The sequence below is a fragment of the Centruroides vittatus genome, unplaced genomic scaffold, assembly GCF_030686945.1.
Source record: "Centruroides vittatus isolate TY-2023 unplaced genomic scaffold, ASM3068694v2 contig_1051, whole genome shotgun sequence".
NCBI classification, from domain to species: Eukaryota; Metazoa; Arthropoda; class Arachnida; order Scorpiones; family Buthidae; genus Centruroides; species Centruroides vittatus.
Window position 1 is genome coordinate 770,456 of NW_027120680.1, and position 12,680 is coordinate 783,135.

The 12,680-nt window shown below is 23.0% G+C and overlaps 1 protein-coding gene across 3 annotated transcripts in view; it reads left to right on the top strand.

Moving 5' to 3' along the window:
* Window positions 1-12,680, top strand: part of flfl (serine/threonine-protein phosphatase 4 regulatory subunit 3 flfl) — a 136,460-nt gene that overhangs the window by 85,400 nt on the left and 38,380 nt on the right. For all 3 annotated transcript variants that reach the window (XM_067265975.1, XM_067265969.1, XM_067265980.1), the window contains 5 exons: window positions 411-455; window positions 1,223-1,339; window positions 4,571-4,625; window positions 5,170-5,246; window positions 7,816-7,915. In XM_067265975.1, coding sequence (XP_067122076.1) covers window positions 411-455; window positions 1,223-1,339; window positions 4,571-4,625; window positions 5,170-5,246; window positions 7,816-7,915 — 394 coding nt within the window. The remainder of the gene's footprint in view (window positions 1-410; window positions 456-1,222; window positions 1,340-4,570; window positions 4,626-5,169; window positions 5,247-7,815; window positions 7,916-12,680) is intronic.

Genomic DNA, 12,680 nt, shown 5'->3' on the forward strand with positions numbered 1-12,680 from the left:
TTAATATCAATATGCTTTTATAGAATGTTAATATTTTCTGTTTGTTCCATATGAACTTCAATTTGTTTTCATTAACAGTTTGTTGTTTTTACAGAAACATTTAATAATGATTACAATATTTCCTAAAATAGTTGACAAATAAACAGTTTGAATGCTACTATGAGCATTGTTTGGATTTTATGCTTGAAAACATTGTTTTTCTTTTCTTTATTTTTTTTAGTCCATAAATATTTTTACATGTAATTATTGAATATGTAATTCACTAGTTATTCTTTCAAATTGATGTTTTCAAAGAATAGAATACTGTTTAAAGAAGCCAGTATTACTTTATTCTTTAATTTAGAAATTTTTTAGTATAAAAAAATTAAATCAAAAATATATTTGATGATGATAAATTATTATAATTTCAGACGTTATCAAGTTTAGGAATATTACAAGCACTGGAAATTACGCTTGTGAGTACATTTTATAATTTTTTGATGATAAAATTAATTTAATTACTGTTGACTTTTTGATATTGAAATTAAAATTTAAAAGTTGGCATAGTAGTAACTGATAGTGTTAATAAGAATGTTGAATATCATTCAAGCGGAAACAAATATCTTTTATATCATATTAATTGTATCACCACAAAATTCTTAACTTTACAGTTTATAATTCTTTTTAGTTATTTAATTAATTACAACCATGACTTTTCAGTTCACATTCTCTTTGTAAATTGAAATTTCTTCTGATGAGGGAGCCAAAATTCATGAAAATATTTCTAAAAATTACTAAGACTGACTTCTTTCAAGCAAGTGATAATTTTGTTTATTGACATATAATAATAAGTGTATTTAAGGTAATGAAATTATAACAATGATTGTGAAAAAATAATGGTCTCTCTATTTGAATGACAGATACAGTAATACTGAATAATTAACAAACTATCAGATTTTTGCACACTTCAATATAGGTGCTCAAGTTGTCTCGGCTAATCTTGTTTTATTACGAGTATAATATTGCCCATATATTTTAAAATGTTAATATGACAGATGGTTCAAAATAACATCATAAGGAACTGCAATGTGTTGCATAAAAGTTAAATGACTTAAAACTTTTGGTTCTCGGAGGTAATTTGAATTCTCTTGGTTGTAAAGTCGATAACTAATAAATTAAATTATTAATGTTATTGTATTTATTTAATATAATAATTGTTTACTAAATATACTTTCAATTTTAGAGTATGGATGATATAACAATTAAAACAGCTTCTATCGATATATTGTCCTATGTTGTGGACTTCAGTCCGTCCATGGTTCGAGAATATTCTATTCAACAAGTGAATACGCAAGACGATGTAAGTATCAAAAAATGTATTAAATATTAATCTTACAATCAATGTGAGTAAATAACAGTAATAATAATAATATAAATGATGGAATTAATTCATGTTTAACAAATAACAGAATTTAACTTCTCTCCAATTTCCATTGTGACTTATATGTTGATCAAAGTTGGAGCAAAAACTTTTTTATATATTAAATGTCTGTGACTTCAGAGAAATGAGAAGTGACGATAATTAACATGAACGACTTTTATGATTATTACTCTAAAATGGAAAGACTTTTTAATAGAATGATATATGTGAACCTATATAAATGCTATCATATAAATTTGTCAATGAACAGATTGTTGTTTTTTCATTTTTTATTATTTATAAAATGCTTATATTACAGTAAAATGTGCAAAAGCTGTAATTGCACAGGGCTTGTAACTTTTTCAGTTAAGCAAGTTTTCCATCTTAGACATGCTAGAATAAGAAAATGATCACTGCTTCAAAATGTGAACATAATTTTTATAAAATCTCAATCTAAACATACACTGAATAAGTGTATGTTTGAAAAAACATTTGTTGAAGGAAATTCAAAATAAAAAGAAGTGTGCAGAAAATGAAATACACATTTATTTATATATTCTTAACTGAAAAAAGGGAGTGCATGCCAAATGTGTGTTCCTAAATGAAACTAGTATGTTTTTAAAATTTACAAAATTTAAATACATTGAGCAAAGTAGACAATATATAGTTGTCTCTTGCTGTCCTTTTTTCATGCACTTGGGGAAAGTTTTAAATTTTAGAAAATTTAATTGTCCTGGCAATTTTATCAAAACTAGTATGTGTTTTCTTACTGAAAATGTTGAGTTTTAGATATTATGGGGTTGTTGGGTAATAGACTTGCTTAAAATTAAACTTGATGCTCTCAAGTTCTCTTTGCATTTGTTTTAGTTGTTATTAGTTTTTAGTGTTTCTGCCAAAATCAAATAAAAATTAAGTGGAGCAAGTTTTTTTTATGCACTGAAAATTTTCAGGTTAAAGTGTAGCTAATTGGAGAAGTCTCTCACAATGTTATACACTCTATTTAAAAGCCTATATTGATTTAAAGAATCATGAATCTCTTACTTGGAACATTTAAGAACCAAACAATATTTAAATCTAAATTTGTTATAGGATTTATTGTACATATTTGAGTTTATCTATTAAAGTTTACTAGTCTTTAATATATTTTACAAGGTTCTGAAGAAGAAAAATATATTTTACTTGTTTGAAATTAGGCTTTTGTTAATCATATTAACTGTAGTTCATGTATTGTAACATTATACTTACATAATGTATATTATGAATTCAAATTATGTATGAATTTGTATAAGATGTTTTTTAATTAAACTATTTCTTAAAATTCATCATTGTATCAGCAAAATAAATATCAATAGATTTTAATTTCATTCCTAATATTTTTGTGGCAGACTTTTCAATTCAATACTTGTTTAAGCTTCTCTTTGATAGATTTTAACAAATGAATTAATAACAGAGGTAGAACTCATAGCTTTCTATTTACATCTCACATGTTCTGCTTTAGTTACAATATTTTGTGAGAAAATTTTGACAGTAATGACGTAATATCGTATTTACTCGCATATAAGATGAGGTTTTTATTCATTTTTCACTGCTTCAGAAACCTAGGTCATCCTATATGCACGAGCGAAGGATTCTTTACATTTTTGCAATAATTTTTGTGAACTGTGTATATGCATTTTTTACTGGATGTTCACTCTTTGGTGTTTAAAAACAAAACTGTTTTATCTGGATCAGTCGGATCGTTCTTTTGTATTGTCAGGAGTAAAGATAACTGGCAATAAGAAAAGCAAAGCTTTTAAATTAAATTCCGAATTCAAATTCCAAAATCACACGAGAGCTCGATATAAGTTTTAATCCATTCCCGTGAAAACAGATGATTATTTAGAAATCAGAATTCAGAGAAACCCATAAGTGTGGATTAGACCAGTGATTCTCAACCACTGTGCCGTGGCACTTTAGTGTGCCGCAAAATTTTTGAAGTGTGCCGCCACTGCAAATATCCATACATAAGCGACGTCAGACAAGTAGTTTAATCGGTTCTACGCGTTTAGAAAATACCTAAATATCCAACTTCGTTTAGAAATCACTATTATGACGTCACTTGGTTGTTCTGCGGTACTTACCAAAGTAACCTTGTGTGCTGCCTAAATTTTTAAATTATTAAAAGTGTACCGTCACCGAAAAAAGGTTGAGAATGACTGGATTAGACTATTAAGAATTGGCAAAAAAGATTCCTGATTGTCCAGCTTTACATGAACAAATTATTATGTTGTTGATTTTACTAAATTTTTCCTTAAAGTTTAAAATGCCTGTAATTTTTTTGGAATAGTGTGTGCATTTATGAGCATTTGAAAATATTTTATTTGTGATTAAACAAAATAAAATTAGAATTATATTTAAAAAAATCTAATCTTCTTTATTTTGATCGTTAAAGTCACACCTCGTCTTATATATGAGTAAATACGGTAACTCCTATTTAATTAACCCATATATATATATATATTATATATATAAACACACAGTAGAGCATCGATTATCCGAACACCGATCAATCGAAAGCGTTCCAGTTGGGACGTGTATCATGCTGTATCAAACGTTTTTGATACTAGATTAACTTCTAAAGTATAAACTTTTTTTTTTGTTTTTATATTTTTCAATATATTTATTTTGTTTGTACAAAATAAAGAAATAATTTTTAATGATACAATAGCCATGATTATTATTGTAAAAATTTTCGTTCAGCTTAACTTCAACGCAAATTCAAAATGAAGCAACGTGCAACGGAGAAAAATTTCAACATGGCATATATTAATATATTATTATTGGGATATACTATATTAATAATGTATTTTTTCGTACATAATTGATTTTCCGAACAACCCCAGTCCCAATTGATTCGGCTAATCAATGCTCTACTGTATATATTTACATACAATGTTTTTAGATAATCATGACTGTATTAATTTATTTTTATATTCTGCTAATATGATGTAAAGAATTCCAAGGAATAGCATATATAAACATGTTAAGGAGGTTTGTAAGAATGTAAAGTAATTTTAAAATTTAATCTTCTTGAAAGAAAAAAGTATTTTATGTAGTAATAAATAAATATAAAATTACAATACTAGGTTTGAAGTATTTATTTTTTTACATATATTTTGTTTTAATTTATAGGATCTTTTAATAATTAATGTCATAATTGAACAGATGGTCTGTGATCCTGATCCAGGTAATAATAATATTTTTCAATATAAATTTAAAATAATCTTTTTATTTGGTATAATTAATTAATTTATCTAGTAATATTAAAAATATTTAGTAATTTCAGGCATAATTTTTCTGTATACAGAGTATTTATTATTAAATTGCCTAAATCGTCGACAAAAAGCTTTCATTGTATTTTAAAATTAATTGCTGAATTACATTTAGCATATTCATGTAATTTTAGCTGAATCTGCAAAATATTATTTATATTTTATATATATTTATACATATACAGTTGAACCCTGCATATCAGGCTTAGACAGGACCGAGCCCAATCCAGTTGACTTAAATTCTGATCATTTGAAAAATTCGTTAATGACATAGATAACATAGTTTAGATATGCATTATACTTTATTTATTGCACGTTATATATACTTTTGCAACAATATTAATGGTATAAAGCAAAAAACATATCTACATACACTTTATCAAGTAGAGAAATAATTATTATAAATATATATTGCTGTATTGAGTAATAAAGTTCATATTAAAATGTTTTAATTTGCAGAGTTAGGAGGTGCTGTGCAGTTATCTGGTATATTAAGGTTATTATTAGATCCTGAAAATATGCTTGCAACTGTAAATGTAAGTAAATTACTTGCTTGGATTATAATTCACATCTATATTAATAAACAAAATATTTATTTTAAATGTGATCATTAAAGCTTTTTTTTTTTCTATCAAAAAAGTCTTTGAGCTTTAACACTAAATCAGAAATTGCTATAAATTTTTCCAATTGAAAAACGACTATAAATAGTTTATAATATATTATGTTTTGTTTGCAATAAATATGTTAATTATAAAAATAACTTTTTATTATGCATATTATTAGTCTTCAATGTACTGATTGTCTAGATAAATGGGCATTGGTTTCATTTATGATTAATATATGAATCAAATGTTACAATAACAACATAAAAAAACAAAAATTTAAAAAGTAAAATTACTTATATACTTTATATGTCATATAAACATAAAATAATACAATATTATACCATCACAAACATGAAATAACACTGGTATTTGAGCAAAACAATACTCCTTAGTTTTTTAATATATGAGATTGTTTTCACATCTATAACCATAAAATTTAGCACATTCTTTTCAAATCTGTTTAATCAAAGCACTTTAGAATGAGATCTTTATTTCCAAACAGTTCTTCCTACATAAAAGAGCTGTAGTCATGGTGTACTGTCTTTGAGTCCAGTATATATATGATCTTAGCTATTCATTGTATTTCAATTATCCATTGATTTTTGAATTCATTCTAAAATCCCCATGAGTAGTGTAGACAAAAAATATCTTGTTTCCCATTATATGTTATTTATGCAAATCAGTACCTAATTTTTTACTTTCTTTTTTTTAAATCTAAAAATATTATAATTGACTATTTTCTTTATACTTAGATAATATTCTTTGTCTCAATTAGAATACCATTAAAATTGTTATAGCGAATTACACTATTAATAACAGTAGTAACTAATGTTAATATATCATTGGCCCAGTGTGCATAAGAAAAGGGCCCATTATTTATTTCATTTTTTTGAAAATAATTGATTATTAACAATGGCCCTATCATAAGCACTGACACATATAATGATAAATAAAAAACAATAAAACTTTTCATATAGTTGGTTTTGTAGCCAAACAAACATAAACCAAATTTCACTGATTCTATTTTATGCATTGAAATTTAAAAAAAAAGCATTTTTTTCTGATTTATATTTATTTCCAGTTTTCTGTAATTATAAAAAATTGATATATGAGAGAAGTCAGATATTTTTTTTGAATATTTTATTAGCTGAAAATGTTAACAGTGAGAACTGGAATATGTGTTTTGACAGCCACTATTGATTTTGAAGTTCAGTTATTTGTTTTTATTGGTTTATCTTGTTTCTGTTAGAGTCTAGATATAAAAAAGACTGATAAACATACTACCAAAATCTAAGACTTGAGCACAATAAGAAATTCTTGCCAAAAGAATATAGAAACATTACTTCATAAATTTCTTCTTAATTGACTGTCTTCTTTAAAACAGTTTGGACTAGTTATGAATGATTTATTAGTCAAATTTCAAAGTATGGGACTGCAGTAGTAACTTTTAAACTTTTTGGACAAAGAAAGTTTTAAATGATGTATTAAAACTGTTTTATGAAAATTAAAATTAATAAAATAATAAAACTTTTAAACTAATAAGTAAACTAATGAAAATTATAAAATTCAGCATGGTAGATGTAATGATTTATGCAGAATGTATGTATTCTGTTTTCTATTTTACCGTTAATACATGTGATTAATAAACAACAACTGTTCCAAAAGAACATGTTATGCTGATATAATTCAATCATTATTTCACTTTGATTCTTCCTTTTATTCAATATCAACATTTTCATATTTCCCTTCTTGTGATAATCTGTTCATATTGGACAGTTTATTACAAGAGTTTATAAATATTGGTATCAAATCAATGTGCATATTCATTTTATTACAGTAAGTAATCTTTTACTTTAGGATATATATATATTCATTTTTCTTGAATAATAACAAAAATGCCTAACTTTTTGGCAAAAATATTCTATTTTTGTAGTTTTACAAACTAATTTTTTTTTATGTAATATCATATTCAATTTTATATTATTGTAAAATTATAGTGATGTAATTTTTTTCTTTCCTAAAATTATAATTTTAGGAAAGAAATTTCTTCTGAAAAAATATTTTATTCTTAAATTAATTGAATGTTAGGGATAAAATATTTTTTCTTTTAGTTTGATGTTATAATTATTTATAAATTATACAAAATATTGGTTTTTATTCTGAAAACAAAAGAATAAAATGAAATTCAAAAAATTTAAGATAAATTTTTGTATGTTAAATAAATTTTGATTTCCTTTAGATAAATTCTTATTTCATTAAAGTTTATAATTAGTTATATTGTTTGAATGATAAAGTGAGCTGTACTGTACATTGCTTTCTTTAATCATTTCTATTTTAAGTCAGTTTGTTGTTTTGCTTAAGTAAATATAATAAGTTTTTATAATTAATAAAATTTAAATTTTAGTCTGTTTTATTTATTTTGTTTTCAATAAGATATTATAATAGTTTCATTTAAATATATAATATATTGTTTTGCTGTTTTGATTTTTTATTTACATAGAAATCTGAAAAGACAGACTTCTTGAATTTCTTTTATAAACATTGTATGCATGTGTTAGTTTCACCAGTTTTAGCAAACACGGCTGAAGATAAACCAAGTATAAAGGTAAGACTAATTTAATAGAATTTTGTTTTTATGTCAATATTTTATTATGTTAAGTCCTTAATGCCTAGAGTCATGTAAGCAATGTTGTGATATTAATTATAATTAACAAATAAAATGCTTTAAATTTTAATCTGTTGTAATATGTTAAATATTTCAAATCTTATGAACATGAAATTGATCAACTGATTTATTATTTAGAGGAAAATTTCTCTTTTAATAAATGAGAATTATTTTGAATGATAATTTAGTAATTGGTAATTAACATGTAAATTTTATTGTTTGTATGTGAATATAAAATATACATATTTGATTGCATTATTTAGAAGTATCAATAATTTAGCCTTCATTATAAAATTAGGAAAAAATTATAATTAACTCTTATGTTATTAAAGGTGTTCTAAATATGCTGAAACGAAATTAGTATATTATGAAATTTATTATAGTTGGAAGAGAATGAAGATTTGTTTTCAAAAAATATATATTTTCTGTAATGTGAAAAATATCAGTAAACTAATATGAAGTTTTTGTATGAGTCAAAACTGTGTCTTCTTTTTCTTGTTTGGTTATGAAGTTTATCAAGATTTTTATATTAAATGTTAAATACTGAGTTACAAAAATGATTTTTCATTTTTTATTTTGATTCTTTAAGTATTTTAATATTCCATACTATTCATATATCATTTTCTTTTGTTTATTTGTAAATGATTACATGAATATTGCTGTTTCAGTTAAATTATATTAGATATGGTGAGATTTACTGTAGGAAATTATTTTTATTGGTTCATCTTGTATTTTCTCTGTTTAATGTTGGCATTTATTTTATAATGTTGTTATGCATGCATGTATATATGTATATTTATTCATTTTTATTTTTTTATTTATACTTTAGTCAAAATTGCTATTCTTTGTTATTTCATACTGCAGTCATACAGCAATTTCTACTTTTAAATTAAATTATATCTCTCCAAATTGTTTCGTTATATTAAAAATATTAGTACTTTAAACCCTATCGATTACATTTTTTTCCCTTTATGATCAAAAGTGAAAATATTTTTATCTAAAACATCAATAATTCAGAACTATTATATTTGAATATCTGTCCAGATTTGTATTGTAGAATGCCAAGGATATTATATTTTTAGATGGTGATAAATTTCAGGTTATAAAAGGATAAAACATTAATAGTAAAACATAGGAAAACTGAATAAATTGTTTCGTATAATATATAAATATTTATCTTCTCATTATCTGATATATATATATATATGTGATTTTCTTCATAACATTTTCCTTTAGTTATTAATGGAGATATTTACCTAATTAATGAGGCATTATGAAAATTTTTAAATGTGTATATGTACTAACATTTGTTTCAGCAAACTGGGTTACAAAATTTTTTATAACATATTTGTTATTAAAGTTTTGTTACTTAGGGTTTTGTTATTTTTTTAAAATAATGTGATCATAAGCAAATAGTAAATGCACATAATTTGTCATTATTTTTATGATGTTTTGTATAATTTTAGTTTCAATGATAAAGGATGTAAAAGAGCACAGGCATGATAAAATGCAAAATACTACTAAATATAAAATTAAAACTTAGGATGATTTTATAAATTATTATAAGGTAACAAATCATAAAGAAGTGTAGTTAGAGTTATGAAAGTTACTTCAGAAAACCAATATATAGTGTAGTTTTAATGTTTTAAATTATCTGTACTATGACTTTGTTCATAACTACAGATAAAATACATTACTTAGTCATAAACTGTTTTTTAAATATTAAATTATATATTGCCTGAGAAGGAAAGATGTGGAAGAAAGAATAAAATGAGATAATCATAAAATTAATAAAATATTTTCTATTTTGAAATTATATTAAATAAAAACTATTCAAACCTAAATTTTGAATACTTCTGTTGTATTCAGTTATGTTATTATTAGGAGTTTTAAAAAATATACAAATTGCACATATCCAATATTAGCTAAAATTTATTTTTGTTTTTAATTATGCTTTTTGAAATTAATATCATGAAATTTTATATTTTTTTGGTATTATGTAAATGCTTTTATACTATAATCATAAAAAAGATAAAAGTAAACATTTGCAGTAACTATAAAATTGATATTATGTATGCATATGAACAATATAGTTAAAAGTGTGAAGAAAGTTGTGTGTTAATGTGATAAATTTAATTATACAGAAACATATGCTGGAACAAGATAAAATATTTTCAAAATAATAACAGGAAAATCACTAGTGAAATTTGCTTTTACAAGCACTTAATAGTCAAATGATGAAAAAATTTCTTATATAAAATTATAATGATAGCATGATAGGTAGTTCTTTTTAAAGTTAATATATTAGAAGTAAAACAAAAACTGGTTATAAATCTAGAAAAGATTATCTTACATATTTTAATGAAAATTAAAGATTTATTATATTACCTTATTATTTATAGTTGATACAATGAACATTTATAAGATATTCAAACTGCTGGTAAAATTTAATACTAAATGTATTTTATAAATGTAAATTTTTTTCTGTAAATTTATGCATAAGAATCAACTGTAAAAAACTGTACAGTAAAATCAGAATAACAACACAATTAGTTTTTATATACTGAGAAAAATTATTTTACAGAACTACTAAGATTTAGTTAAGTATTTAAGTGTTTTAAAATATTTCATTTATCTTCAAGTAGATTTCAAGTGATACGGAAGTGTAATTATAGAAGTAGAATTAAAAATGTTAGTCCAAATATTAATTAATAAACATTAATATCATATGAATAAATTAAAAATATTGCAAAGTTAACAAAAAAAAAAAAAAAAAAATATCATAGAATAACATATTACTGTTTTTAAAGAAAATTCAGAAAGTAAGAGTTTTTCTTACTTATGAGTCAAATTTGATTTTATTTAAAGTTATTCAGTTTTTCTAATATTTTACATTTAAATGTAGATTGTCTGACTTCAGTGCTTCCTTATTGTGGTGATTATTACATAACTTAAAATTTGTTAACTGATATCTCCCTTATCAGCCATGTTACACATTCACTGTTTCACGACATTAAATATTACTCTAACACTTTTATTACGCAATTAAAATAACCCTTAACATAACTGTTTAATTTTTAGTTCTTTATTTAGTCATATTTATCTTTTTGACCTTGAAAAATTCATTGTTTTCTGTTTAATTTTTTGTTTTCTTAAATTAGTGTAATGTGAGAAATTTCTGTGAAATCTAATACAAACAAGAATGAGATGAAAGAACATGAATACATAGAAGCAACTTCTGATATTATTTGAACAATTAAAAAATAAAGTTTTCATCTGGAATTGCATTATTATATTGTTTATTCTGAAAGTTAGGGGATAAAGCTGAAATTATTCAATGTGTATAGTGTAAAGAAATTTAATGTTACAGAATAATTGAATAGCATTAAATTGATTAAAATTTTAATATTATAAGTAAGAGAAATGTGCATTCATTGCATTTATCTGAAATTGAATTATCATCATCATCATTATTATTATTATTTCAGGCTGTTTTAGAATCATATATTTTTCTAATGTTCAAATTAATGATGTAAATTTGAATTTTATAAGTCGGTTTTTGTTAATTATATGAATGATTTTAAAGTTACATAAGTTTGAAGTGTGTGAATGTTTAATTAAAAATTAATAGTATTTGACAGTAATTTCTTGAATATAATTTGTGATTATATAAATAAAATTTTTATATATTTTGTAAAAATTTATTTGCTACATTGATATTTTATAAGATAATTCCAGATTGATTTTAGTTTCATTTGCATATATGCTGAAAATTTCTGCTTATTAAATAAATGAATAAATACAAACAGAATGAGTTTTAAAATTTAATATTATGAAAATATTTTATTGAAATATTATCTTTTACTTTTTAATTCATTTGATATTGTTTTTATAGTAATTTACAAGAATTATAATTTACACATTATGGTAAACACATTACTCTTTTGATTAAAATATATTGTTGAACAAAAATTAACTTGAATTAGAAAATTATCATGATCAATGGTAATTTGTAATTAATAATTGCATACTATACGATTTAAATATATTGGCTTTACTGTACAGTTTTGTCATCTTGTAACAAGTTTCTGAATTGTAATCTATTGTAAGTGAATGCTATATTACACTAAATATTGTTAATAGAAAACATTATGATGTATTTGTTGATGGTAATTATTTTCTTTCATTTTTTTTAATTAATAGATAATATACTATAATTAAGTTAGAGATAGTTTTAAAAAGAATTAACAAATTAGCCATTAGAAATATTGTTTCAAATTTGTATTTTAAGATTGTATCTGATTGTTTCTTAGCTTTTCAATTCTTATCAAATCAAAATCACTAGATTACTTTAAGATCTGAATGTTTTTAATTAATTCAAATAATTTGAATAGCTTGATTAGTTTATCGTTACTAATAGCTTAATAAACAATTATTTACAACCATTTAGTATGATGTGTTAATTATATGGATGGAATTTTACTGAAATAAATTTTTTTAAATCTGTTAAAATTTTTCTATTTGATTTATTATTTTTGATAATCATCTTCAAAAATATAAAACAGTTTCAATATATTGCAGTTTTCAAACTTGTTACAAAGATTTATTTTGCATAGAAGATGAAAACTATGTTTTCTGTTTACATTGAGTTTTATTTTTATTCATTCTGTTTTATTCATGCTATTTCTATTCATAGTGAT